Genomic DNA, 26,771 nt, shown 5'->3' on the forward strand with positions numbered 1-26,771 from the left:
CATTTTTGGCCTCTTTACACAGCCGAGTTAAGGTTGCTCTGTGCCTGCTCAAAACTCTGTGTAAAGACTCAATGCTGCATAAAAGCCAGACTCATTTTAATGCCTGCTCTGACCCACTTCAGCCCCGAGTATCAAAGGCAGTTCTGATGCAGCTTTGGTTCTGTGTACAGGAAATGCAGCATCAAGTAGCCTTAAACTTTGTTGTTGTCATGATAGAGCATATATTTCAAAATGTATAGTTTCATATTTAATTTATAACTTCATATTTTAATTGATTTAATATTTCTATATTCAAAATGTTATATTTAAAACTTTAATCTCATAACATTATTAATGCAATTTATGCAGCCATAAACAGTCTGTGTAAATACAGCTTAATGCCACTTCAGATGCAGCTTCTGTGCCACCTTTGCAGCAGAGGGGGGAAAATATAATATGTTAACGTATCGTGATATTTTTCCATGTGATATTGTATCGATATTTGCATGCCAGATATCGATATTATTATCTACATTTTTCCACATTAATATTAAGGTGATGTGGGGGATCTAGGACTTCAACAACATTACTTTAGAAGGTGCAGAATATGCTTTACACAAAATGGCCCTCCCTTTTTTAAATTTATAAAAATTTTACTGGTATTCTGACAAAAATGTTAGTATCACATACTGTAAAATAGGCTAACCTTTTAGGTTAAATCAACTATTCTTTTGTGTGTTGAAACTGTGTTGTAATATATAATGATTTCAAAGTGTTACGCTACTATTGTATTCATAAATACTATAATTTATTTTAAGAAAGACTAGCTACATGATTTGCTTATGGCTTTGCATTGTACATAGATATTAGGAAACAAACTGCCGTTGCTTTGTAAACTGGCACTTTAAGGATGACAAAAGACATGAACAGGTAATTAACAAATAATCAAATTATTTAATTAAAAGAAATTAAGCATACTATACAAATTTAATATAGTTGTAATCAGATAAATGCATTTCTTAAAATACCAGTTAAACAGTACAATTACAAGACCCTTTCTTTTGCTTAATGCTTACATTGAAATTGCTGGATCGTATGCCCCTCTGGGTCTTCTCTGTGGCTTTGATCAATGTGACATCATCCTCACAAACTCTGGACAGTAAAACGATTTATGCAAGAACAGAAATAAGACCAGTAGAGTAAACACGGTCAAGAAAAGTAAATATTGGTTGTCATCTTTTTTTGTCTAACATTCTCTCACCTTCAAAATCAACAAGTCCATCTCCATTGATGTCAGCGTCTCTGAGAATATCGTCAATATCTCTGGGGTTCAGCTGCTCTCGCATCAGCCTTTTCATGGCTTCTCTCAGTTCTGTCATGCTGATTTGCCCATCACCATTGGAGTCAAACTGCACACAAGTAACATGCTGGTAAGACCACTGATTTCTGCAATAAACAGATGTGTGCAAGTGGTATGTGTGCAAGTGAGTGTGTGTACCTCTTTAAAGGCATCTCTCAACTCCTTGACTCCAATCATGTCCGCTGTCTCTGCCAGCATTTTGGGGCCCATAAGCTCCACAAAGTCTTCAAAATCAATTTTACCCCCACCTTAAAAAAACCCCAGTAATAAGCATTTGAATATACAGTACAGAAGTATGAAACCACTAGTGAAAATACTTCTATTTTGCATTCTTGATACAAAGTATAATTATGTAAGTGAACGACACACATAGATTTTTGTCCATGCACTGATTTTGTGTTGCATGTAAACAACTTTACTGGCCTTCTTACCAGTTTATTTAATGTGCACAAGTGATGTGTTTACGTTTCGATGTCAAATGCTGAGAATAACCTGATCATTTTAAATATTATGTAAATGCAGTTGTCTTGCATTGTCGGATGAGCTAAAGCTGATTTGAGTTAGTTATTAGCATATTAATGAGATTCAGTGTCAGTTATTTGTAAAGTGTCCATTCATTTCAGAATTTCTTAGTATTTGTTACGCTTCCCCATTTACTTTAATGACAACATGCACTGAAATTGACTCCAATGTTCAATGACTCATTGAAATTTGTTCAAAACTTTATAAATGTTATCCCAGTAAGATTTAAGAATGTTCCAAAGAGCATCTTTTGGGCTTTAATGGAAGCCAAAAATCTAACATTTTGTACAAAGGAGTTCAGTGTCTCACATTCGCTTCCATTTGATTAGTGACCTAGGTTAGACCTAAACATTGTTCAGAATTCTAAATATTTCTTCTTCATTCTTCAATCCTGAAATGTTCTCTTTATTTCCAGGTATAAATAGGAAAAATATCCCAGATCTTTTGAGGTCAGACACATTTTTGGATCCTATTCACAAGACCAGAACCACACTCTCTTAGTGATTGTGTTACTCACCAATTTGTTGACTCAGTTCAATGAGTTCCATCTCTGTTGGCATGTATCCCATAGTCCGCATGCATTCGCCCAGGTCACTGCAGTTAATGTATCCTTTGTTCCTATCAAACTCTTTAAAGGCTTCTCTTAGTTCTGCATAAGCACATGGGAGGAGATATTAATTCACAGAACAAACGTTTTACAATCTCTTGTGTGAGGGTTGTGGTGAATACCTTCTATCTCTTCTGGCTGAAGTTCTCTGTCCTGTTTGATCAAGGGAAAGAGAAAAAAATATGTGAAACACTGATGAATTCAAAACCTCAAACAAAAGCTAAAACAAAACACATGGGTAGGTGTGGAAATGAAAAATGAAAAACTGGGACAAAATGTGATTTTAAAAAAGGTAAGACGGTAGAAGGCTGGTACCATTGGGAATAATGTTGTGACATTGTAGCCACTAGATTACAAAGTGAAAGTTGCCAGGCAACAGGCATAGATCAGGAGATTTGTGAGGTTTAACTTGAGGAGGGACCAAGAAATACATGCAAAACAATGTCTAGAGAGTGGATGAGGTTAAATGGAGTGCCATATGAGAAAATCTCAGAGCTGATTCTCTTTTCCATTTACAGATTTATGCATAATACCCAATATTGTATATTACACGTGCACATACTCGTAGTTCCCTTTACAAAAAGCTTCACTTTGATGCTGCGCTGCTAAGCGCTACGGGGAACAGCTTTAGCTGTGAGCCGAGCTGAATAATGTGTGGAACACGTCAATGAACATTGACCGGAATTTAGAGCCTCGGCTGATGTAATCATTAGATGCAACTGTGGCCAGGCTATAAATGGATACGTCACCAGGTGTTGTCAGAAACTATTTTTTCAGAGCGATTCTGTTACTGTGTGTTTCACAAACCCTGTCAAAACTTTCTTTTCTCTGTTAGGAGTTAGAATCAGTTAGGCAGTGTGCAGTGAACGTTGTTCTCTTTTCTCTTCTGTTTAGAAAATAGTATATATATATAAAAAAAGATCATTCGTGGGGCTCTTGCATGGTTGTTCCCTTTCTCTCACTTTCTCCCCAAACCCAGCTGGTCCTTCACATGATCTCGAAGCGCGTTCCGATGCTTCTTCGGATCATGAGGTGGATCGCGATTCTCTTCCCGCCTCCGAGCTTTCCGTCCGTGATAGAAAATCTACGGAGGAATTGCTCGATGTTGTTACTCGTGCGGCTGCCAGATTGAACTGGCCACGCGAAAAAGAGACCCCCAAACGCTCCAAATTAGGGGATAGATTTTATCTTCCAGTCGAAGAATGGGAACGCCTCATGGGTCCCTTCCCTTCTTTGATAACCTCCGTGAAGAGCTTTTTCGCTCATGGAGAACCCATAAAATATAAATATATATATATATATATATATATATATATATATATATATATATATATATATATATCCTTCCCGTGTTCACATACCCTTGACTTCATTATATTCGACTATCGTGTGTGCTGAGGCACGGGGGTATTCAGTGATGCCGCCGGTCGAAGAGACGCTTGCGGGCTATCTCTCGCCGGGCTCGGCATCGTCACCTAAGAAGCCCTCTCTCCCCTCAAAGCCTTGTAGGACAACCTCCACTTTAGTGGGAAGGGCTTATCAAGCAGCAGGTCAGGCTGGTGCTGCTCTGCACACTATGCTGTTTTACAGGCGTACCAGGCTGACCTCCTGGACGACCTGAGTGTGGGTTCTGCGCTTGACGAGCAAGCCTCAGACCCGCCTCGGTCCAGACTGAAGTGAGGCTCAAAAGCAAAGCGTGGCGAGTCGTGCTCCTCCTCCCAGGGATTGGGGACAGTCTCGCCGCCCTCGCCAGCCCCCGAAGCAAGACCCAAGAGAAAACCCTGACTGTCTTGCGCCTAGATTAGGAGGTAGCTCCCCTCGGGACGGGGCGCGTGCTTCACTTCACCCCTCCCGGTACCCCCTCGAAGCCCCTCCAGTCCCGCCACCTCTTGGTGTTTCGGGTTGCAGAGGCTTCCGTCAAAATTGGGTGTTTTCGCTGTTCCTGCATTTTATTCAGGACGCGAAACACCCGACAACCCCTCAACAGGAAGTGTTAAAATATAATACCCATCTCAGAGATCCTGGCAGCGTGGAAACTTCTGCCAGATATATTCTTTTCTGTGGGTCATATAAGGGCGTCAGGATTTAATTCACTCGCCGCTTTTCCGTGTTTCAACGGCGTGTTCTCACTACCGTAAACCGGATTTCTTTTTTTGTAAAAACAAAAAACTCAATCTCCTGGTTTAAGGGGCCATGGTATGTGTTCCCCTTCCAGAGAGAGAGTTATGTTATTACACTAAATACTTCCCGTTTCCCATGGAGGGTGAGGGGTGGTGTCTGGCTTAGATCTTAAAGCTTGAACTGCCCGTGGGTGTTCAAGTCCAAGATGATGCCTGTCAAGACGGTCGTGTCTCAAGCCCTACAACTCATTTGGCTGGTCACCATCGATCTTATGACGCACTTCTATACTTCATTTAGAAGTTCTGCCACAACATGGAAAGTTCCTGAGGTTCACTTCCGGGGGCGAAGTCTTCCAGGGTCAGGTTCTTTCACTCAGCCTAGCCCTTTTTACCCGCACATTCACAATGCATGATGTAGTGCTGGCTCCTTGCGACTCTGGGGCATCTGCATTCTGAATTATGTAGACGACTGGCTGATCCTAGCGCAGTTCCAGGAACTGGCAGTTCAGCACAGGGACATCGTCTTAGCTCATCTGTTTCTCTGGGGTTGAGGCTCAACACCAAGAAAAGCGTCCTCTCTCCCACTCAGAACACTGTCTATCGGGGCATCGTATGGAGTTCAATCACAATGCGGGCACAACTGTCTCCCGCTAGGATTGAGTCCATTCAGAAAAGTCAGGCTAGGTCAAGGTTGCACTGTTATCAGTATCAACGATTTCCAGGTCACAGGGCGACCGTGTCCACGGTGATCCTTATGGACCTTCTGCTCATGAGACCATTTTTGTTGTGGCCAAAAGCCAGGGGATTTCTTCCAAGGGCCAAAATCCCTAGGCTAAATAGGGTTACGCGCCTCAGGCTTCGTTCCCTTTCTATGTGGTTCAGACCCCGGTTTTCTGCCTTGGGTCCCACTCTAGGTGCGTCTTGTTGTCGCAGGCTGCTAACGACAGACGCCTCCCTGATGGGCGGGGTAGCGGCCTTAAGTGGTCGTCCAGCTTAAGGGGATAGGAGGGTCATCAGCTCGGTTGTCACAGTCACTGTCTCGGGTTGATGGCTGTATTTCTGGCCCTGAAATACCTCCTCCTGAGGCTGCTATGTCTTGGTGCGGGTGGACAATACAGCGGTAGCCTCTTACATAAATCATCAAGGAGACCAACGTTCTTGTCACCTGTATTTCTGACACGTTGGGTTCTCCTTAGGGCCCAGGGCAAGCTCCTGTCACTCAGGTCAGTTATATCCCTGCATACCCGTATATGGGAGCAGATTTACGGTCCAGACAGAAAATACCAACGGGGGAGTTAAGAACTCCACCCTAAGGTAGTAGTTGCCCAGAGTTCGCCAGCAAGGGTTTTTGCCTCTTACTGATAGCACCGCGCTGGCCGAACAGGGCTTGGTTCTCGGAGCTAATCTCTTCCCTCGACGGCTCGCCTTGGGCGATTCCGAACAGGAAGGATCTTCTATCTCAGGCACAGGGCAATATTTTATCCCTGCCCCAAATTGTGGAATCTTTCATGTTTGGCCCCTAAGGGTACCAACTGAGGGACACAGGGCTCTCTCCTGAGGTTATGCCAGGCTTTTTCCACTTGGAACAAGTTTGGGTGAGATCTTAGGGCAGAAGAGGACCTCTTCGCCTCTATGAATAGCGCAATGTCTCCTCTACGTCTCCCTGAAATCACCCAGCCCCCTTGGATCTGGACGTTAAGACACATACATGACCTAGAATGCGTCTGTATGCGTTTCTTTCCCCGGTTTCTCTGCTCCCGGGAGTCTTGGCAATGTTCACCAGCAAGGGTCTTGCCTCCTATTAATGGCGCTGCGCTGGCCGAACAGGATATGTTTCTCAGAGTTAATTCCTTTCCTCGACGGCTCGCCTTGGGCGATTCCGAACAGGGAGGACCTTCTCATCCTTGGCCCGAATTGTGAAACCTTTCATGTCTGGCCCCTAAGGGTACCGAATGAGGTTCACAGGGTTTTCTCTTGAGGTTATCGAGACCATTTCAAGTGCTAGGGCTCCCTCCACTTGGAACTGACCTGGGTAGATTTTATAGGGCAGAAGAGGACCTCTTCGCCTCTGTTGATAGCGCAATGTCTCCTCTACTTCTCCCCGAGTCGCCCAGCAACCCCATGGAGGGGCTGATCGTAGTAACGCATTCATAGCACAAATGCACCTGCATGCGTTTCCATCTACTAAAGTTCTTATTACAGAACCAGCTAACTGCCAGTTTGCTTCAGTTCTGGATTTTCTGTAGAAAGAACTGTCAGCGGGCACTTGCCTCGCCACTGCCAGGTTCTATGTGGCCACTGCGGTTTGCCACGGCTTGGTGGGCGGGGTGCCCTCAAAGAGGCATCCTCATTATTGCCCGGGCCTACGAGGCGCGCGGTCAAGCTTCGCCAGTAGGTTTTAGGGCACACTCTACCAGAGGGCTCTCCTCCTCTAAAACATTGGCTAGAGGTCTCCCTCTGCAGCAAGTTTGTGATGCGGCAGGTTGTCCTCTCCGCACACATTCATTAGATTTTTATAGTTTGGATGTTCTGCACTCCGGGCTCTTATGCCCTTGAGTCGACATCTCAAACTCATGTCTGGACAAGTTTGTGATGCGGCAGGCTGGTCCTCTCCGCTCACATTCATCAGTTTTTATGACTAGTTTGTGTTGCGATCGGGTTCTCTTCGCACACATTCATCGAACTTTATGGGTTAGATGCTTTGCTACTCCGGGCTCTTATGCCCTTGAGTCGACATCTCAGCCCATGCCTAAACAAGTTTGTGATGCGGCAGGCTGGTCCTCTCCGCACACATTCATCAGAATTGAATGGTTTAGATGTTTATGCTACTCCGGGCTCTTATGCCCTTAAGTCGACATCTCAAGCTCATGTCTGAGACCTCTCTCATTTTTGTGAGTACACTGCACAACCGTAGGGGTCCGGACAGCCCCTAGTGCGGCGGCGTGGGTATTGCATTCCCCGTAGCGCTTAGCAGCGCAGCATCAAAGTGAAGCTTTTTGTAAAGGGAACGTCTCGGGTTACATGTGTAACCCTTGTTCCCTGAAAAAAGCGGAACGAGATGCTGCACTGCTTTGCCACACTGGGACGTCCCAGGACTGCTCTTCAAAAAGAAGTATCTGACGACACCTGGTGACGTATCCATTTATAGCCTGGCCACAGGTGCATCTAATGATTACATCAGCCGAGGCTATAAATTCCAGTCAATGTTCATTGACGTGTTACACACTATTTCAGCTCGGTTCACAGCTAGAGTTGTTCCCCGTAGCGCTTAGCAGCGCAGAATCTCGTTCCGCTTTTTTCAGGGAACAAGGGTTACACATGTAACCCGAGACGTTCTCGATTATAGATACCACAAATCCAATACTGAGTCCTTTCTCCATCAGCCAAAAATCATGTTTTCCTCACATTTCCCGCACAGTAAACGAACCAGTTTACCAAAAGCACCAACCTAGTCTGATGTAATCACGTTACTATACCTACATTTTTGCTAAATATTTTACGTGTTTCGTTGTGCGTATCGCAGCTGATTGCTGATGAACAAACACTAGAGGCGCTAAAATAATGACTTTAATTCACATTCACACTAATTACGAGAAGAATGGCAGATTATCAGTTTATAAACCCAGATATACATCATACAAAATCAAAGTACAAATGGGTATGATGTAATTTAGAACAAAATCTGGATGGAAAAAAAGTGTTTTTGCATTTGTTTCAGTGGTTCGTTACAGCTTAACTGGGAAGCATTTTAGGAAAACTTCAAACCGGCTTCTAAACACCTTCTAGCTGCCATTGTTCCAAGTCATGGTAGGTGTGACCTGCAGCTCCACCTACTACTTTGCTTAAGTTTTTCTGTCAGTTTTCAACATGGACACACATTAGTCATCAAATGAATCAAATCTACTCAAATACTCTCAAGTGCTCATTTATTCATGTGCCATCTGCAGTGAAATTAATTCACACATCTGTAAGATATGCCTATCATCATTCTTTTATCTGTATTATGAACATTAACGCTCTTTATAAACCTATCTTTGCAGTATTATCAGTGTCATCATTTTTATAGCATGTTAGCGCATTAGCATCATGAATTCAGAATCTAAACAAGACAAATTACACATTATTTAGAGGCATAAAGTCATTTATAACACATTTTAATGTCACATTAGTAAAAACTAAACAAGTAAATATTGAAATAAAAAGATGGAATAATATTATCTCTGATCCTCAGTTAGTAGAAGACTTGTTAAATAATTAGTTTACCTCTTCAGTCAACACATTCTCACACCCCAACTCGTCACATATGGACGAAGCGTCCAGGACCCCTTGGCGTCACTTATTGACGCACTGGGTATACCTTTGGCGTCATTTTTCAACGTGCAGGGTAGTCCGATAGACTTCTATGTTGTTAAACTCACCGAAGAATGCGGTTAAACTCACCGATGAATGCGGTTGCCTATGAACGCGCTAAACCTTTGCTGAGAGGGCACTTTGATATCAGATTGTGAGGGTTTTTAAACATAAAAAAACAGTTGGAGGGCCAGATAAAGATGATCTGGGGGCCACCATTATACTAGCCCTGGCATAAATCATTTATTGTAGCCTATTCCTTTTACGCTACAGGCTCCGGTTCTATCGGACTAACCTGCACGTTGAAAAATGACGCCAAAGGTATACCCAGTGCGTCAATAAGTGACGCCAAGGGGTCCTGGACGCTTCGTCCATATGTGACGAGTTGGGGTGTGTTGCTTCAGTGGAGGATTTAGCTAGTAAAGTGTTAGCATCTGAACATCTACCAATAAAGAAACAAGATTGCTTTATATCTAATACACCCCTTTCCTTTTCTGAGGTGTTAATTAGTGAGACTGCAAATAATCAAACTGTATTATTTGTTAAATCTAATTATAATACATTTGTCCTCCTTATGCATAAGTTGGTAAATCTTTGTTTACAGAAGGCAGTTCCCTTACGACTTCAGTCCACTTGACATTGCGTTACTAACGCATATGGGGAGTGCCTTCATACACGACCTATTTGAAACCTCTCTACAATAACGCCAATATTCTAATATTGGCTATGGTGTTTGAGCCAGCCTGTTTTGGCGCGAAACTGACCGCTCGTTTCGGCGCAAACTGACCGCTATAAAACAGGTGCACAGACACCATTTCCTCACAATTTCTTCCTTCAAGACAGCGATTACCTCTTGTCTCGAAGCCCTCTACCTTCGCCGTCGATTCACAATAGTCAGTGGACGGAATCTTCACGGCAGCGAGAAGACTCTCCGCTCCCCTGCAGTGCTCCGGCGAACATCACTCCGCCTCGCCGCTTGACGCTTCGCTGGTGAATGGACCTCAGCATCCTGATTCTCCGCAGCTTGTCGGCAGGTGTAGAGTATCCTTTTAAAGCAAAATTGTACTTGTGTGTATAAATGTAAGTTATATAAATTATATAAATATAAATCTATATTTATATTTATATATCTAGAAGAGCCACTTACGTGTTCATGTCTTTTTCAAGATGTTGTTCCGTAAGTGTTCCTTGTGCGAGAGACACATCCCGCCGTCAGACAAGCGTGAGAGCTGCGTTTTCTGTCTGGGCCGCGCCCACGCAGAGTCAGCTCTCATGGAGACAGACTGTCCTCACTGTGAGGACATGAGCCTCAAGTCGCTTCGCTCACGAATTGCCCTCGTTCTGAGGGACGATTCAGCCTCTCGCGCCCTCCCACCAGCCTCTTCTGTGATTCCCGAGGGTTCACACGAGGAGGCACGGCGGGGCCGCGAGGCCGAGCAGGACGAACTTGAGGTGGATTTCATGCCGGCACACGCCCCACGAGCCCCTCAATCTCCACGAAGCACATATATCCCCATACGCTATGTGCGAGAGGAGCTCCGGCCCTCTGATGAGTGTGCAGCCTCGTCTCCTTTGGTGGATTTGACGCTGGGGATGATGACGATGTCATGTCTCTCGCCACATCAGGCAAATGGTCAGTGGATAATGCTGCCGCCCCTCCCCCAGCGAGGGCGAGGAACGTGCACGCGCCACTGATAGGGAGATGCTCCGCGTCCTTACAAGGGCAGTCGAAGAGCTTCACCCTGACTGGTCTCCCTCAGAGGAACCGACTTGCCTCGAAGAATGGTTCCAGCAGTGCGGGCGCCGTTAAACAGCAGCATCCCGCACATTTCTTCCCCGTAGTTCATAATGAAAACTATTCAAGTCCTGGCGCGCGACCTTATATGGCGCGCTCGCGCAGTGACGCCATCCTCTTTAATGTGGATAATTTCTTTGGGAAAGAAAACGGTTATATGCCCAATTACCCCCTGTGGAGGAGGCGGTAGTGGCACACCTCTGCCCAGGGAGTAACATGTACATCCTTCCAAACCGTGTCGACAAACGTCCGCACTGGCAGGAAAAGCTTACTCAGCAGCAGAACAAGCTGGATCAGCACTCCACACAATGGCGGCGCTCCAGGGCAGAAATGAGTGATAAAGAAAAAGCCACTCTTTTAGATGCTCTTGTGTCTCCAGCCTGCCTTTTTGGCGGCTCTATGAATAAGTTTGCTGAGCGTTATGTCGCGATTCAGCAGCAGTCACAGGCTATGAGACACTTTATGCCCACATGGAGTATATCACAGCCCGTTCGCCCTCGCTCTGTTTCGAGTCAGCGCGCGACTAAAAGCCTCACAGGCACCTGCGTATCATTACGCGCAGCAAAGCGCTCCTGACGGGCAATAGCATTTGAAGCAGAAAGCACAGCCCGCGATTCCCTCCGGGTCTGCTCCAAAAAAGGCTCGATTGGGGAGACACAAAACACTGTTCCCCATCTCCCCACTTTTGTTGGTCGGGAAAGGGATATTGTTATTCAAAATGTTGTTTCTGTGTCTTGCACTCAAATAAATGCAAAAATAAAAATGCAATAAGTGCAAAAAAGAATACAGCATTCGTTGCAAATGCACGAGATGCTCACACATTCTCAATAAAGCACCCCCTTTTCCTCTTCAAAGCACACACATTATGCGCAACCGCTTCCCTAGAGTGAGCGTTGCATCATATCATACAGTGAGCAAACCAAACTGCCCTCTGTCCCACTATGCGGATGCGTGGCGATCCCTAACGGGTATTTCAGAATGGGTGCAAAAATGATCGAACAAGGATATACGATCCTTATTTGAACACCGGCCAAACCGTTTCAGCGGCATTCTGTCTTCCACGGTTTCGTCCGATGACGCGCCAGTGTTACGAGCTGAAATACACCTCTCATCGTGAAAAATGCGATCGAGATTGTGCCAAATTGTCAAGCACAAAATGGTTTTACAGCCGTAATTTTCTTGTTCCAAAGAAAGACGGCGGGCTTCGGCCAATCCTGCAATCTGAGACATTTTAATCGCGCATTTGTAAGCGCCTATTCAAAATGATTATTCAGAAAAGGATCTTATCGCATGTACGCCCACATGATTGGTTTGCGTTGATAGATCTGAAGGATGCGTACTATCATATCCAAATTGTACGACATCACAGGATGTTTTTGAGATTTGCGTTCGAGGGAACAGCGTATCAACTCATAGTCCTGCCCTTCGGACAGTCTTTGGCTCCTCGCACAGTCACAAAGTGCATTGATGCGGTTGTCGCCCCTCTGAGACTGAGCGGCATGCGCATCCTAAACTACCTCTACAATTGGCTGTTACTGCCACAATCAGAGGTTTTTTATGCCAGCACAGTTTTACTGCTTCAGCCATTTTACAGTGTCCATCTCAGTTAAAACTGGGGAGAACATTTCCACTGAAACTTGTTTCAGAAAGCACTGGGATTTGTGGCGGCGGCATCCGCCGTCATTCCATTCGTTTTCTTACACATGAGACCTCTTGAGTGCTGGCTGAAGCGCTGTGTGGCGCGACGTGCTTTGCGCCGATGACGCATGCGCATCACTATATCCAGCCTCTGTTCAGCACCATGGACAGATCCTCTTGCATTTTACCAGCGAGGTGTCGCGCTGGGACAAGTGTCACGCGGTGCCTAAAGCCATCGGCTGTATTCCTAGCCTTAAAGGCTTTCAGTCAGAAATATCAAACTATCATGTCCTGGTTAGCTCAGACAACATGACAGTTGTGGCATATATAAACCGCCAAGGCAGAATTCAGGAGACTTCACCCTCAAACTGTATTGAGGATTTGGGAAATATCTGGCAAAGCAGAAATCTATCTATTTGCCTCAGTGGAGAATACTCACTGTCCCCTCTGGTACTCGAAGTCCCAAAAGAGGTGACCACGGATGCTTCCAACACAGGTTGGGGGGGCGGTGTGCAATGGACACCCAACTTTTGGCACCTGGACAGGTGTGAGGAGGGCGTGGCACATCAACCGCTTAGAGCTATTGGCTGTAATTCTAGCCTTAAAGGCTTTCAGTCTGAAATAGTGAGCTGTCATGTCCTGGTTTGCTCAGTCAACATGACAGTTGTGGTATATACAAACAGCCAAGGTGGAATTCATTCACTGCCACTGTCGAGAATGACATGTCACCCCCTCCTATGGAGCGAGCATCATCTCTCCCTGAGAGTGACATATGTCCCAGGCTGCCTGAATTACTGTGCATGTCTACTGTTACGCTAAGGGGCGATACCGGGCGAATGGAGACTTCATCCTCAAACTATACTGAGGATTTGGGAAATATTCAGCAAAGCAGAAATCAATCTATTTGCCTTAGTGGAGAATGCCCACTATCCCCTCTGTTCTTCGAAGTCCCAAGCCCCGCTGGGAAGGGATGCAATGGCACACAAATGGCCGGTGAAAAACAAATATGCGTTTTCCTCCAGTATACCTGATCCACTCTGCCACATGCAAAGTCTGAGAGGACAAGGAAACATTCTATTAGTTGCACCGAAATGGCCAACAAGCCAAGGTTTCTGGAAATGATGGAGATGCTGTACAGCTCACCATACGAAATACCACTGAGGAGGGATCTCCTCTCTCAGGCACACAATTTGGCATCCCCAGCCCCAGCTGTGGAACCTGCATGTGTGGCTCCTGAATGGAGCATACTAAATGCACCAGAACTGACGTGTTCAGTCATAAACACCATTTTACAAGCCAGAGCACCGTCCACTAGACGCCTCTATGCACTAAAATGGAAGGTGTTCGCTGATTGGTGTCTCTCACACAGCAAGGACCCGGTAAACTGCCCCATACAAAAATTTTAATATTTCTTCAAGAGCGATTAGACGCAGGACTCACCCCGTGAAAGCTCAAAGTGTATGTGGCAACTAGATCTGCGTATCACGCACATGAAACCGGCGCCTCTATAGGCAAGTATGATTTAATCATAAAGTTCCTTAAAGGAGCAAGACGATTAAACCCATCTCGGCAGGCTACAGTCCCGACTTGGGATTTAACTTTAGTCCTAAATGCTTGGACTCTGTTGATTTGCGTATGCTCTCTATTAAGACCACACTACTGCTGGCTCTGGACTCAGAAAACGGGTCGTTGACCTACATGCATTATCAGTCGACAATTCATGTCTGGAGTTTGGCCTGGTCTTTTAAGAGCCACTGTCAAACCCAGGAAAGGCTATTTACCCAAGGTCCTGACCACACCCTTCAAAGCGCAGGTGGTTCATCTTCAGGCCTTCTCCCCTCCTCCATTTAATTCAGATGAGGAAAAATCATTGCATTTGTTATGCCCTGTGCGGACACTACATACATACGTTGAGCATACTTGCCAGTGCAGACTGTCTGATCAGATCTTTGTATGCTATGGAGGATGTGCAAAAGGGATGTCCTTCTCCAAGCAAAGACTTTCTTACCCTGGCTTATGAATCGCAGGTTCAGACTTGTCCAATTGGTGTTAAGCACACTCAAATAGAGGCATGGCCTCCTCATGGGCATGGGCGAATGGTGTGTCCTTACAAGACATATGTTTTGCAGCAGGATGGTCCTCACAAAACACGTTCATAAGGTTTTACAACCTAGAAGTAACATCTCTTCCTTCACAAGTCCTTGCTATTCATTGGCCATATACATATATATATATATATATATATATATATATATATATATATATATATATATACTTATGCCCCCTTTTAAGTACGGGCTCCACATCATTTACACAACCGCCTGCATTCAGGCTGTTATAATGCCATAAATCACAAGCACTTCATTATAAATAAACTCCCTTCCCGGCCGGGTTCATAAGGAGTAATTCATACTATATGGCTATAGCTCATATATTCATTATGAGTGCTCTCCTCCTGGCCATCATGAGGATCACTCACTGCGGCATACACGTCGGTCGCCATCTCTTAAGACTGCGCCACCATGTTTCCTCTCTAGGAAGTTATGTTGTGTAGTGCGGCGTGATGGGATTCTGTTCCCCATATGCGTTAGTAACGCAATGTCAAGTGGACTGAAGTCGTAAGGGAACGTCTCGGTTACGTACGTAACCTCGGTTCCCTGAGACGAACGCTAGCCGCACCACAAGACTCAGAGTTCTTGAGGCACGAGCAATGCGCTCCTTGTTCTCAGTCAGAAATTCTGAGGAAATGGTGTCTGTGCACCTGTTTTATAGCGGTCAGTTCGCGCCGAAACGAGCGGTCAGTTTCGCGCCAAAACAGGCTGGCTCAAACACCATAGCCAATATTAGAATATTGGCGTTATTGTAGAGAGGTTTCAAATAGGTCGTGTATGAAGGCACTCCCCATATGCGTTAGTAACGTAATGTCTCGTTCCCTTCGTCTCAGGGAACCGAGGTTACGTACGTAACCGAGACGTTTTCCCACAATCATGAAAACATGCGTTAATTTCTCCTATCTTTAAGTCTGGTCACAAACTGTTAGAATCAAATTATCGACCTATTAGTATTCTGCCTATATTGTCTAAAGTATTTGAAACAATTCTCAGAAACCAATTAACTGAATATCTTGAACGAGAGAACCTGTTAAATGTACATCAGTTTGGTTTTCGTGAGCAACGCTTAACTGCTTCTGCTGCTCTAATTTTCACAGAACATATTTGCATAACCCTAAATAAAAATCTGATTTCTGGTGCAGTATTTATAGATTTCCATTAAGCTTTTGAAACAGTTAATCACACACTTCTTATAGCTAAACTATACAGTTCAATATATCAATAAATAGTAATGCCATTATATCATTGCATTTAAGCAATCGTATACAATCAGTTAAAATAGGTACAACAATCTCTCATAGTATACAGTACCTTTTACATAGTACAGTACTCGGAGTTCCACAAGGCTCGATACTCGGGCCACTTATTTGTCTTCTAACGATTTACCCTTAGCTTGTCCAAATTCAAACTGTATTTTATATGCTGATGACACTTTACATCACATAATAACTTGGAACAAATTACAACCACTCTGAATGAAGACATTAATTCTTTGCATGCATGGTCAAATCACAATTGTCTCATTAACTATTAAGAAAACAGAAGCAATGTTTTTTTATACATCTCGTAAACATATTTCAGTTCAAAATATACTATAGCCAATCAACCGCTTGCTATTACACAACATTATAATTACATTGGACTTACTCTTGATACACAACTAACATACAAACCACATATAAACAAACATAAAAAATATGTGTCTTTAAAAGAATATGTCCTTATCTTTCTCAAACTGTAGCTCATTTATACCTTAATTCAATTATTCAAACAATTCAATCATGTACTCATACTTTCCCCCCACTTTTTATTATTGATGCTTATTCTTGTTACTTCTATTTCTTTCTCTTTTTCTCTTTTCCCCTCTTCTTTTTGCCTGTAGGACAGGAACCCATTGAAAATCAGTTCTTCTTAATTGGGGCAGGAAAACATTGTTTTTGCTTTTAAGCTCTGTTTTTTCCACCCTGTGTGTGTGTGTGTGTGTGTGTGTGTATATATATATATATATATATATATATATATATATATATATATATATATATATATATATATATATAAACACATGATTAAGGTGAAATATTTTGATGTTTGCATTACAAATCCAGCTACATTTGCAAGCTTGTTCATTCGTGATCAAATTGCACAGTAGGTAAGTAGTAATAACAGGCTAGAGCAGGATACAAATCCTGAAGAGCATGCGAGTTGACGTGAGCCAAAATTGTCATAGATTCACAACAAAATGACCTAGTTGTTTCAGAAATTGCATTTTTCATGTCATGTTTGCTTTTTATGACACTTTCAGTTAGGTTTAAGGTTTAGGATATGGATTTAACACTCGAAGATAAATAGTCCAGTATCTCATAGCAGTTGCAGAAGCTTTAACCAAACAGAAAAGCAAAGTAAATCTGCAAAGTCACTTTATTTGATGCTTTTGGGTTCAGTTGTCTCTTGAGCTGTAGATGATCCACAAGGATGATGAAAACACTGAGCTGAAAAGGTTCAGAGGATGTGATGTTTTATATAAATGCAAGTGTAGAATGTAGATCCAGAGACACAGATTTTTCAGTTTTAGTTTTTCAAGTACATACGAGCCATTACTTTGCGAAGCCCTGTCTTAGGAAGACGCATGCTGGTCCAACGATGTTATGCAGCATGGTGCAGTTTTGGACCAGTGCATTGAGAGGCTCCTTAAACTCAGAAGTTACTTCATTTTCTCTGTCTGCTCCTGCGGGTGGGCACTATCCTCTAGCAAAATTGAGTGGGGTTTGTTTATGCTTAAAACAAGAAAACAAGAAAAAGAAACTTGTTTTCCCTTTGAATCAATGTAACTTCTTACCCCACTGGCATATATGTTTTTCTTGTATTAAGCATAAACATTACAAAATGATGTTAGAGTTCAGTAAAACTTTGTCATTTTGCTTCGCAAGTAAATGTATCATGTTTTTAGAATGTTTAGATAATTTTAGTGTAAAAACAATAGATATTCAGTTGGAATATTTTTTTGTATATATATATATATATATATACACACAACATGATGGTGCCACCCCATGCTTCACAGTTGGGATGGTGTTCTTCGGCATGCAAGTAATTTAATAGTAATATTTCACGTTATTAATGTCCTGACTATACATTATGATCAACTGAATGCCACTTTGTTGAATAAAAATACCAATTTCTTTCCATAAGAGCAAAATCTGTACATTATTCCAAAATGATGGCTGCCATTGTATGTATATATATATATATATATATATATATTTGTACTTTTGTCTGCTGATTTAATTTGGTGCCTAATTTTTTGCCTTTAATTGCAGCGACACAATGAATGCATCATATTAAATTAGTGTGTAGCTATCCATGCCTCGAAACCAATTAAATAATTATGACAATAACAAAAAATGATCCCTCTTCTAGAAAGGTGAGTAGGCAAGATTGGGTTTCTAGTGTGTTCACCATATATACCGTGTTGCATATATTGCGACAGTGTGGAGGTGAGATGTACACTGTGTTGCTCTAATAGTGAGTGTAATTTTTATTTAAAGGTTAATACTCTATTGAGTATTAAAAAAACAAAACCAACCTCCCTACCATAACCTTAAATCATCCTATCCGATAGTGACATAAAAAGCTAATTTGAGATTAAAAAGAAAAGAGGAGGTTTTAAACGTAAGTATTCTATCAAATTTTAAATTGACAAAGCCTATCCTAAACCTAAACTTTAACCCTTGCAAGTAAAGCACTCTTATGAGTTGAGGTACCACACAATTTGACCATGCACAAACAACCTTGTAAATATAACTGGTTATGTAATGCAAATGTATAATCATTATCTATAGTAAAAGTTTTTTAATGTCCTAAGAGAAAGCACTGTGTGAGGAACAGGGCAAAATGTAAGTGTTTATGAACTGATAATCTGCTGTTTTACTTGTGGTTTTTGTGATAGTGAAGAAAAGTAATTTAGGTTGTAGCACCTTTATTGTGAAATTAAAGTGATACAAAAGTTAATAAAAATGAAATGTTAATATACTGTATATATATATATATAAACAAATTTAGAAAAAAATGTAGGTATAGTAATGTGATTTTATGAGATGCTTATAATGTCTCTGGTAGAACAGAAGTGGTTCATGGATAGTGAATGAATTGCAGTTGGTAGAATGACATGAAAGGATATGTTTGTGTGGTGGTCTTACTTGGCCAAAAACAGAATCCACAATAGGTACAAGGTCAAGTTCCTCTTTCTCCTTGGGTTCCCCAGTCTCAATATGCTCCTCTTCTTCCTCCTCACCATATCCAGCTCTGCTAGTAGGTTGGATGGCAGGATTCCTTTTCTGTCCCATCGTAGACGTATTACTGCTAAATGCCTCCACCTCACCCATTTCAACTTGTTTCTTCTGTTTCTCCACCTTTTTCTTGATTGCCGCCTGAACCTGTCAGAATTCACAAAAGGTTATAGCCTTGCTATACAGCCTATACCAAGCTGAATGAGTTGAATGACCACCTGCCGATTACGTGCCGGCCCACTTTTTAGCCATCTTGTTTCTTAAGTATTTTTCCTGTTCATTTTTTACATAAAATCCTCCATAAGAGTTCTAAGCCATGAACCAAACCAACCAGCTCTGAGGTAAATCACAACAATGCATACTTGATTTCAAGAAAAAAGTATTAGAAAATTTAAGAAAAAAAAGGTTTTTTGTTTGTAATTAATTTGTTTGTAGGTGTTTTTAATTATATTTTGCAGTAAAAACGTGTTTTGTTCAGAAGTGGACTGGGACTTTCCCTGTAGGCCAGCCGTGATATGACAGAGTGAGCCGCATTAAGCCGAAGAGGGCCGCAAAACGGTGCTGCGATATGCCGAAGGGGGCCGCGATATGCAGAAGGGGATACCCCCACCCCTTACTTGGTACTTAGGTGGGGCTGACACATGATCTTTGTGGAAATGTAGATCTACTTAATAAAGATATATTAAGAATATTAAAAAGGTTGATCTGCTGTACTTAAAAATGCAAATTATAAGTGCTAAGGAGCCAAGACAAGGTCCAGCCATTTCAGCAGCTAGTACAGTGTTGTGGCAAGAGGGACACAGCGTCTCGTTCTCTCCATCAGGGATGGTGGGGCTGGTTGAGAACTCCTCCGCTGAGTTCGCAAACCATAGGGCTAGGGAGGAAGGACATACAGGGCCCATGACTTTGTGAACTCGACTGGGGATAAAAGCATACGTTTTTGCCTCAGGGGAGGGGAAAGGCGCTATAAGCAAGCGATACACCCAGCCAGCTGTTCCGTATTACAGAACTCTACCTGTTCGTACCTGGAACAACACGGGATGAAACCGGCTCAACCCGGAGATTGTAAAATCTCGCAACGGTGTTGGGTGTTGCCCAGCCCTCTGCTCTGCAGTTGTCTGCTAGAGAGGTGCCATTGGCCAGCGCCCACGAGGATGACACACTCCTTGTAGAGTGTGCTCGAACCCACGATCCAGTGGGCAAGTCTCTGTTTAGAGACAGCATTCCCTTTCCGCTGTCCACCAAAGCAGACAAAGAGCTGCTCAGAGCATCTAAATCAAATCAAATCACCTTATTGTCACATGACCATATACACAAGTGCAACAGTAGGTGAAAGTCCTGTGTGCAGTTCCGAGCAACATAGCAGTCATGACAGTGATGAGACATATACCAATTACAATAAACAACTTATTTTCACAAAACAATTTACATATCAAATGTACACATACTTACACAACACAATAATAATACACAATGTACAGTAAACAATACACACAATATAGAATACACAAATAATACAAATTAAAAGTATATATACAGTAGTTGTATTGTAGAGAATATAATTATGACAGTCCAGTGTGAGATAATAAGATGAATAAAGTGCAGTGCTGATGTATATTGATCGTGAGAGATGAAGTGTTCAAAAGTCTGATTGCTTGGGGGAAGAAGCTGTCATGTAGTCGGCTGGTGTGGGACCTGATGCTGCGATACCGCCAACCTGATGGTAGCAGTGAGAGCACCCCATGACTGTGATACAGGAATGGTGTAGAACCGTGTGAGGATGTGGTGGTTCATTCCAAACTTCCTCAGCCGTCTCAGGAAGAAGAGGCATAAATGAACACCACTGCCTCTGTCTCGGATGAGCTTAATATATTTTATGCTCATTTCGAAGAAAATAACACCGCCCTCGCGGAGAGAGCACTCGCGGGCGATGCTGCAGAGGATGGTTCACTCTCCGTCTCTGTTGTGGATGTAACCCGATACTTCCGACGGGTGAACATCCATAAAGCAGTGGGTCCAGATGGGCTGCGTCATCAAGGCCGTGTCATCAGAGCGTGCGCGAACCAACTGGCTGGTGTTTTTACGGACATTTTCCGACATGCAGTAGGAGAGAAAGCTGCTGGAAATGCTCCATATATCCAACAGCATACGCTTCTTAAGAGGTGAATGGAACAGCAGGAGTATTCAGCTCGCTGATTGTACAACCGCTCGGCTCCGAAGAGAAAATCTGAATGGAATTATATTCCAGCTCCTTTTATACCCGTATGTCCGGGGGAGTGGCATGAAAATTCCACTCTGCAATTCTCATTGGCCTTTTCTCAAAGAATGGGAAGTGTTCAGGGCTCTCAAGAATGATCCCCTAGTGTCACTACATCGACACAACATCGAGTGAGTGACAGAAGGGGAACTCAGTGCTTGGTTGCTTAACTTTTTTTCATTTACTAAAATTTGTATGTTTAAATGTGACGCATCACAAATGAAATTAAAAGTTCTGAAAAAATATAAAGCTATTGATTTAAAGTTGTTGACAAGTATAAAAGCAATATGTTTTAAAAAAATTGTCAATATATGCAAATATGTAAGTAGATTTAGAGCAAAGGAAGAGCGACTCAATTGCATTATTCAAAGTGCATCATGGAAGTGGACGGTTGAATTCACATTGTTTGCCACAATATGTCAACACAGAAAAGAAAACTGTGCTCCTCAATCGATTTCAAGGGTTTTAAGAATGATTGGTGTTTGTCTTCTAAAACTGTAAGCAACTGAACATTTCACTGATACCTTCTAACATCAATAAGCAAGTCAAAATGACTGTATTATTTGATCATGCCCTAACACTCTGTGTCGCATCAAAAGACATTTACATAAATTAAACCATTCAAACAGTGTAATAAAAGTGACTGTACACATTAACTTGAATCTTGTGCAGATTTAACACTGAGCTGAATATTTTTAAACCGGAAACATTAATCCTATCTCTAGGAATCAAAAAAACATATACAAACACAACCCTACCTGTGTTGCGGATCTCTCCGATGGAGCGCTCATTCAGCCTGCAGGACCTGCTCCTCCTGCTGATCCTTCTCAAATAATCATGAACATCACTGAAACAATGACACTCTCTCTCTCTTTCTCTTACTCCTCTTTCTCTATCTCTATCTCTCTCACAGTAAGACAATACCATTTTTACCCCTCCCAATGTGGGCCTATCTGAAGTTTCCTCAGAACAATTATAATTGTTACTCTCCACTGCATTTCTCAGAATTCCATTCAGTAACTCAAACTGACTTTGGAAGGCTTGGTAAAATGTGATAACCTTTTAACAGTCCTTAAAAATCCTCTTGAAAAATTTAAAGAAATACACATAAACCTCTTTCTTTTTTGCCACATTTTTCATTATATATGTATGCCTTTATGTCTCTCCAACTGTCTGGTACTATCATCTGCTGCTCTGTAGACATTCTACAGTTCTTGTCATTCTTCTCTGCTTCTCTTTGCCAAAGTGTGTTTTATCCAGCTGGGCACAGAAATACTGAAGGATACCATATCTGTTTTTCAACCTTCTTACATACAGCAGGTGACAATATCCATCCAATACCTTTCTCTCCTTATCTTTCATTTGCCCTCTCTGTTGCAGGCTCTATTCTGATGTGCATTGAACTGTTAAGCAAAATTAATTCCAGGTGAGGGGTTGCTGTGTTAGTAGAACAAAACAACAAAGGATTTATATGAAATCTCTCTCTCATACACATACACGTGCACTGTAAAAAGTGATAATCTCTCATTCTTACCTTAAGGAGTTATTTCTACCTGATCTAACCCTTAAAATAGTTTTCAGAAATTAGTCTTAAAATTAGGTTAGTTTAACATGTATTCAGATTGATTTTAGTGATGTGATTTATAATTTTTGACTTAAATCAAACCAGTTAATTTAAATGTTATTACATGAAGCACTTTTTTTTTTAGGCCAGCATGCTGATAAACATGATGTCCACATATGTGGATTTTGGGACATTATTCCCTCAAATATTGAAAAAACATATTAGTTATTTTGAATAACTTTCAACATTAATACGTCTAGGGAGCATGACGTTCCCTCCAAATATCCAGTCAAAAGTTCAGTTCCAGGCTGCAGATTTTGGACCTCACAACATGTTTGGCAGAAATGGGACAATTTAATCAGTACATAGATTCAGAATATTATTATGTTTCATTTTATTTTAACATGGTGGCCATTACCTCGAATCAGAATCAATTGTTAATTACTGATGTAATGTATGTAACATCTCAAAAACATGAATAACCAACAGTCATGGAAACATATTCATATTAAAAACAATTTAATAAAATCAAAATTTCTTTAGCTTGTTATTATTTAAAATTTCACAACACTGCCACATATGTGGACATCAAATGCTCTAGAATGCTTATTTTCATGTATTTATTTGCATGTTTATTAGGTGCTACTAGTTACAAATCAAAAAGGGAAATGGAAAATGCACACAGCATTCACACTCGGGTTTCTGGAGGTTACATTTTTACCTCAAGGATCTATTTCTGCTTTATCTAACCCATATAAATGTCATGGTTACTGTTTACTTTCTTGAGAGCCTCGCGTACCTCTGAACTTGAGAAAAGGCCAATCAGAAATTGGCAGACAGAATTTGCATGTCCTGCCCCCGGACATACGGGTATAAATGGAAGCGGGCGTCCATCTGTCAGTCAGGTTTTTGCAATGAGGAGCCGAGAATAAGGTACGGCCATTTACAGTGGTAGGTCTAGTGTCGTGGCAAGTTTGACGCAACGTCTCATTCCCTCCATCAGGGAACAGAGGATACAACAGTAACCATGACGTTCCCCTTCTGTCACTCACTCGACATGGTGTCGAATGTAGTGACACAAAGGGACCCAATTAAAAGCGGCATGCACTAGACCGTTTTATGTGAACTGCCCAACAACACCCCAAGAGAAAGGTGTCATATACAGGCCTTAGGTTCCCAGCACCCCTATGGGGGGATCAGGCGCTACATGAACATAATGGGAGCAAACCAGCCAGCCGTGGCATTTTCTCTCTCTGTGTTTCTTGCATAGAGTGTAAAGCAGCTGGGGCTATCTTAATGCTATGAAATGCATCGGGGAAGGCGATCTTTCCAGATCCTATTCTTTCAGGGGGAAAAGACCCTGCAGAGACCACATCCTGCCCAGACTAGTGGGAGGTGATATGTGGCCAATACACCACATGGGTTGTCATGCCACACGTGGGAGTGGCATGGAGGTAGGTCCTACCTGATGAGGGAGGAGCTCTACAAACACAGCGACCGGGGGCAGAGGGACTGCCCAAGGGAGATGCACTTGCGTCTCGCAGTGGGTCTGGTCGCAAATTCCTCTGCTGAATTTGCAGGCAAGAAGGCTAGGGAGGAAGAACATCCAGGAAGCGAGAGCTTAGTGGCTAACCTGGGGGAGAAAGGGCACTGGATCAGCTTGGTGAAGGGCGCTAGGTGCAATTGGAACACCCGGTTGGCTGTTCCGTATTACCGAGTTCTACCGGCTCGGACCTGACAAAACACGGGATGAGATCGACTCAACCCTGAGATTGTAGAATCTCGCAAATGTGTTGGGTGTTGCCCAGCCTGCTGGTCTGCAGATGTTGGCCAGTGCCCACGAGGATGCCACACTTCTCATCGAGTGTGCTCGAACCCGCAAGGGGCGGGCACGGCCTGGGTCTGGTAGGCCAGAGAGATAGCGTCAACTACCCAGTGAGATAACCTCTCTTTCCGCTGTCTGCCGAAGCAGACAAAGAGCTGCTCAGAACATCTAAAGCTCTGTGTGCGGTTCAAATAGATACGCAAAGCATGTACCGGACACAGCAGCGAAATGGCAGGGTCTGCCTCCTCCCGGGGCAGCACTTGCAGGTTCACGTCCTGATCCCTGTAGGGGGTCGTAGGAACCTACCCCAGGAGCCTCTGGAACTGTTTTAGAGGAACTGCTGTGCTGGGCTCGAAGAGAAAGAGGCACCCGAGCACAGACTGCGTGTGCTTGTTCGTGAAGCATGCTGTCATTGAGACTGAGTCTAACTCCATGCCGAGAAAAGAGATGCTCTGAACCGGGGCGAGCTTGCACTTTTCCCAGTTGACCTGAAGCCCTAGATGGCTGAGGTTCCTTAGCACCTGGTCCCTATGAGCGCATAGTAACTCCCGAGAGCGAGCTAGAATGAGACAGTCATCGAGGTAGTTGAGTATGCGGATGCCCACTTCCCGTAGCGGGGCAACGGCTGCCTCTGCAAACTTTGTGAAGACGCGAGGGTACAGGGACAGGCCGAAGGGGAGGACCTTGTACTAATATGCCTGGCCGTCGAAAGCAAACTGTAGGAAAGGTCGGTGTCGAGGCAAGATGGAGACGTGGAAGTGCGTGTCCTTCAGGTCTACCGCTGCGAACCAATCTTGATACCGAACGCAGGTTAGAATCTGTTTCTGTGTGAGCATTTTGAACAGAAGTTTGTGTAAAGCCCGGTTGAGAACTCGCAAGTCCAAGATTGGCCGACTGTCAGCGCTGGCTTGCCGGGGATGGGCAGTCGTGGGTCCGGAAGTGAGGTGACTGCGTCCAGGGAACTGGGACTGTAGGATTTTAGAGCCGGGACGCCGTGAGAACGTGGATGACCCAGGGATTGAGAACGGTCTCATTCTAGCTGGATGACCCAGGGATTGAGGAAATCACTCTTTTATTGAGAATGTGGGGAAAAAGGAAAATAAGGAAAATAAGACGAAACCGAGCCTGCCACCATCCCCAAATTACCTTCATCACCAGCTGGGTCGTCCTCAATCCCGTGGGGACAAACCACGTGGCGACGCGGGGGGCGGCTGAAGTGGCATTCACTTTAAGAAATAAAAGCCGCAACCACAACGCTGCCATGGTCATGTTCTCGCAGTGAGTACAGTACGTCAGTGTGATCGCGACCCAGGCACACAAGGCAGGTTCTATGACCTTCAGTCTTGGAGAGATATCGACCGCATCCAGGAACTACACAGAGGCGGAAGGGCATCTTTAAGAAAGGACGTTCAACACCTGAAAAGGACGTTCAACACCTGCTGTGTATTGCTCTTTTGAAAGTGAAAATGAAACTATTTTAGAGAAATATACTCTTTTAGGAGAGAACACACTTTCAGACAGAACCGCTGTTGAAGCGCCCAGGGGCGTGGACTGCACAGCGTTCACTGAGGGAAAAAGCCGCTGGTAATGTGCTGTAGATCCAACAGCAGTGCTTGTCAACTGAGGTGAGTGGAACAGTAGTGAACTTCAGCTTGCTGTTGTACAACCGCTTGGATCCGAAGAAAAAACCTGACTGACAGACGCACGCCCGCTTCCCTTAATACCCGTATGTCCGGGGGCGGGACATGCAAATTCTGTCTGCCAATTTCTCATTGGCCTTTTCTCAAGTTCAGAGGTATGCTAGGTTCTCAAGAAAGACCCCTTGTGTCACTACATTCGACACAACTTTGAGTGAGTGACAGAAGGGGAATGACTTTTGTTGATGTAACATATTTTATAAAGTTGATTTAGTGAGATTAAATAACATTTTTATTTCAATAAAATCAGTTAATTTAGATGTTACCACATGAAGTAAATGCTTCATGACAACATATTTTTTTAATGTCTGGACACTGTTTTTTGGTGCCTATGGAAAAATGGCATCAGATTTTTATATCTATTATTTTATCTTTTATCAGTTATCTGCATCACATCACCAGAAAATGACTAGCTTATTTTGAATTTGTAAACTAATCATTATATTATGCAACAATAAAATGTGCAATTCATGAATTAAGTAAAAAGTGGAAATTACAAAAGTGCTCTGATTACAAAATGCACTTCTGAATGATTAAGTCACAATGCCATTGAAAATTATTTATTTTGAATGTCACATTATTTATAACTCATTGAAAATTATTTATTTATTTATTTCAACTTATCTGTGGATGATTTAATCCTGCTTTCTAGAGTAGACT

The 26,771-nt window shown here is 43.0% G+C and overlaps 1 protein-coding gene across 1 annotated transcript; it reads right to left on the reverse strand.

Moving 5' to 3' along the window:
* Nucleotides 1-818: 818 nt before the first annotated feature.
* Nucleotides 819-18,902, reverse strand: cabp2b (calcium binding protein 2b). Its single transcript, XM_052150149.1, has 6 exons — nt 18,679-18,902; nt 2,591-2,621; nt 2,379-2,510; nt 1,478-1,587; nt 1,241-1,388; nt 819-1,131 (listed from the first exon to the last, which is right to left on the reverse strand). The coding sequence occupies exons 1-6, from the start codon at nt 18,862-18,864 to the stop codon at nt 1,106-1,108; spliced, it is 633 nt and encodes a 210-aa protein (XP_052006109.1). The 5' UTR covers nt 18,865-18,902; the 3' UTR covers nt 819-1,105.
* Nucleotides 18,903-26,771: the final 7,869 nt, after the last annotated feature.

The sequence above is a fragment of the Xyrauchen texanus genome, chromosome 19, assembly GCF_025860055.1.
Source record: "Xyrauchen texanus isolate HMW12.3.18 chromosome 19, RBS_HiC_50CHRs, whole genome shotgun sequence".
In the NCBI taxonomy this organism is placed as follows: Eukaryota; Metazoa; Chordata; class Actinopteri; order Cypriniformes; family Catostomidae; genus Xyrauchen; species Xyrauchen texanus.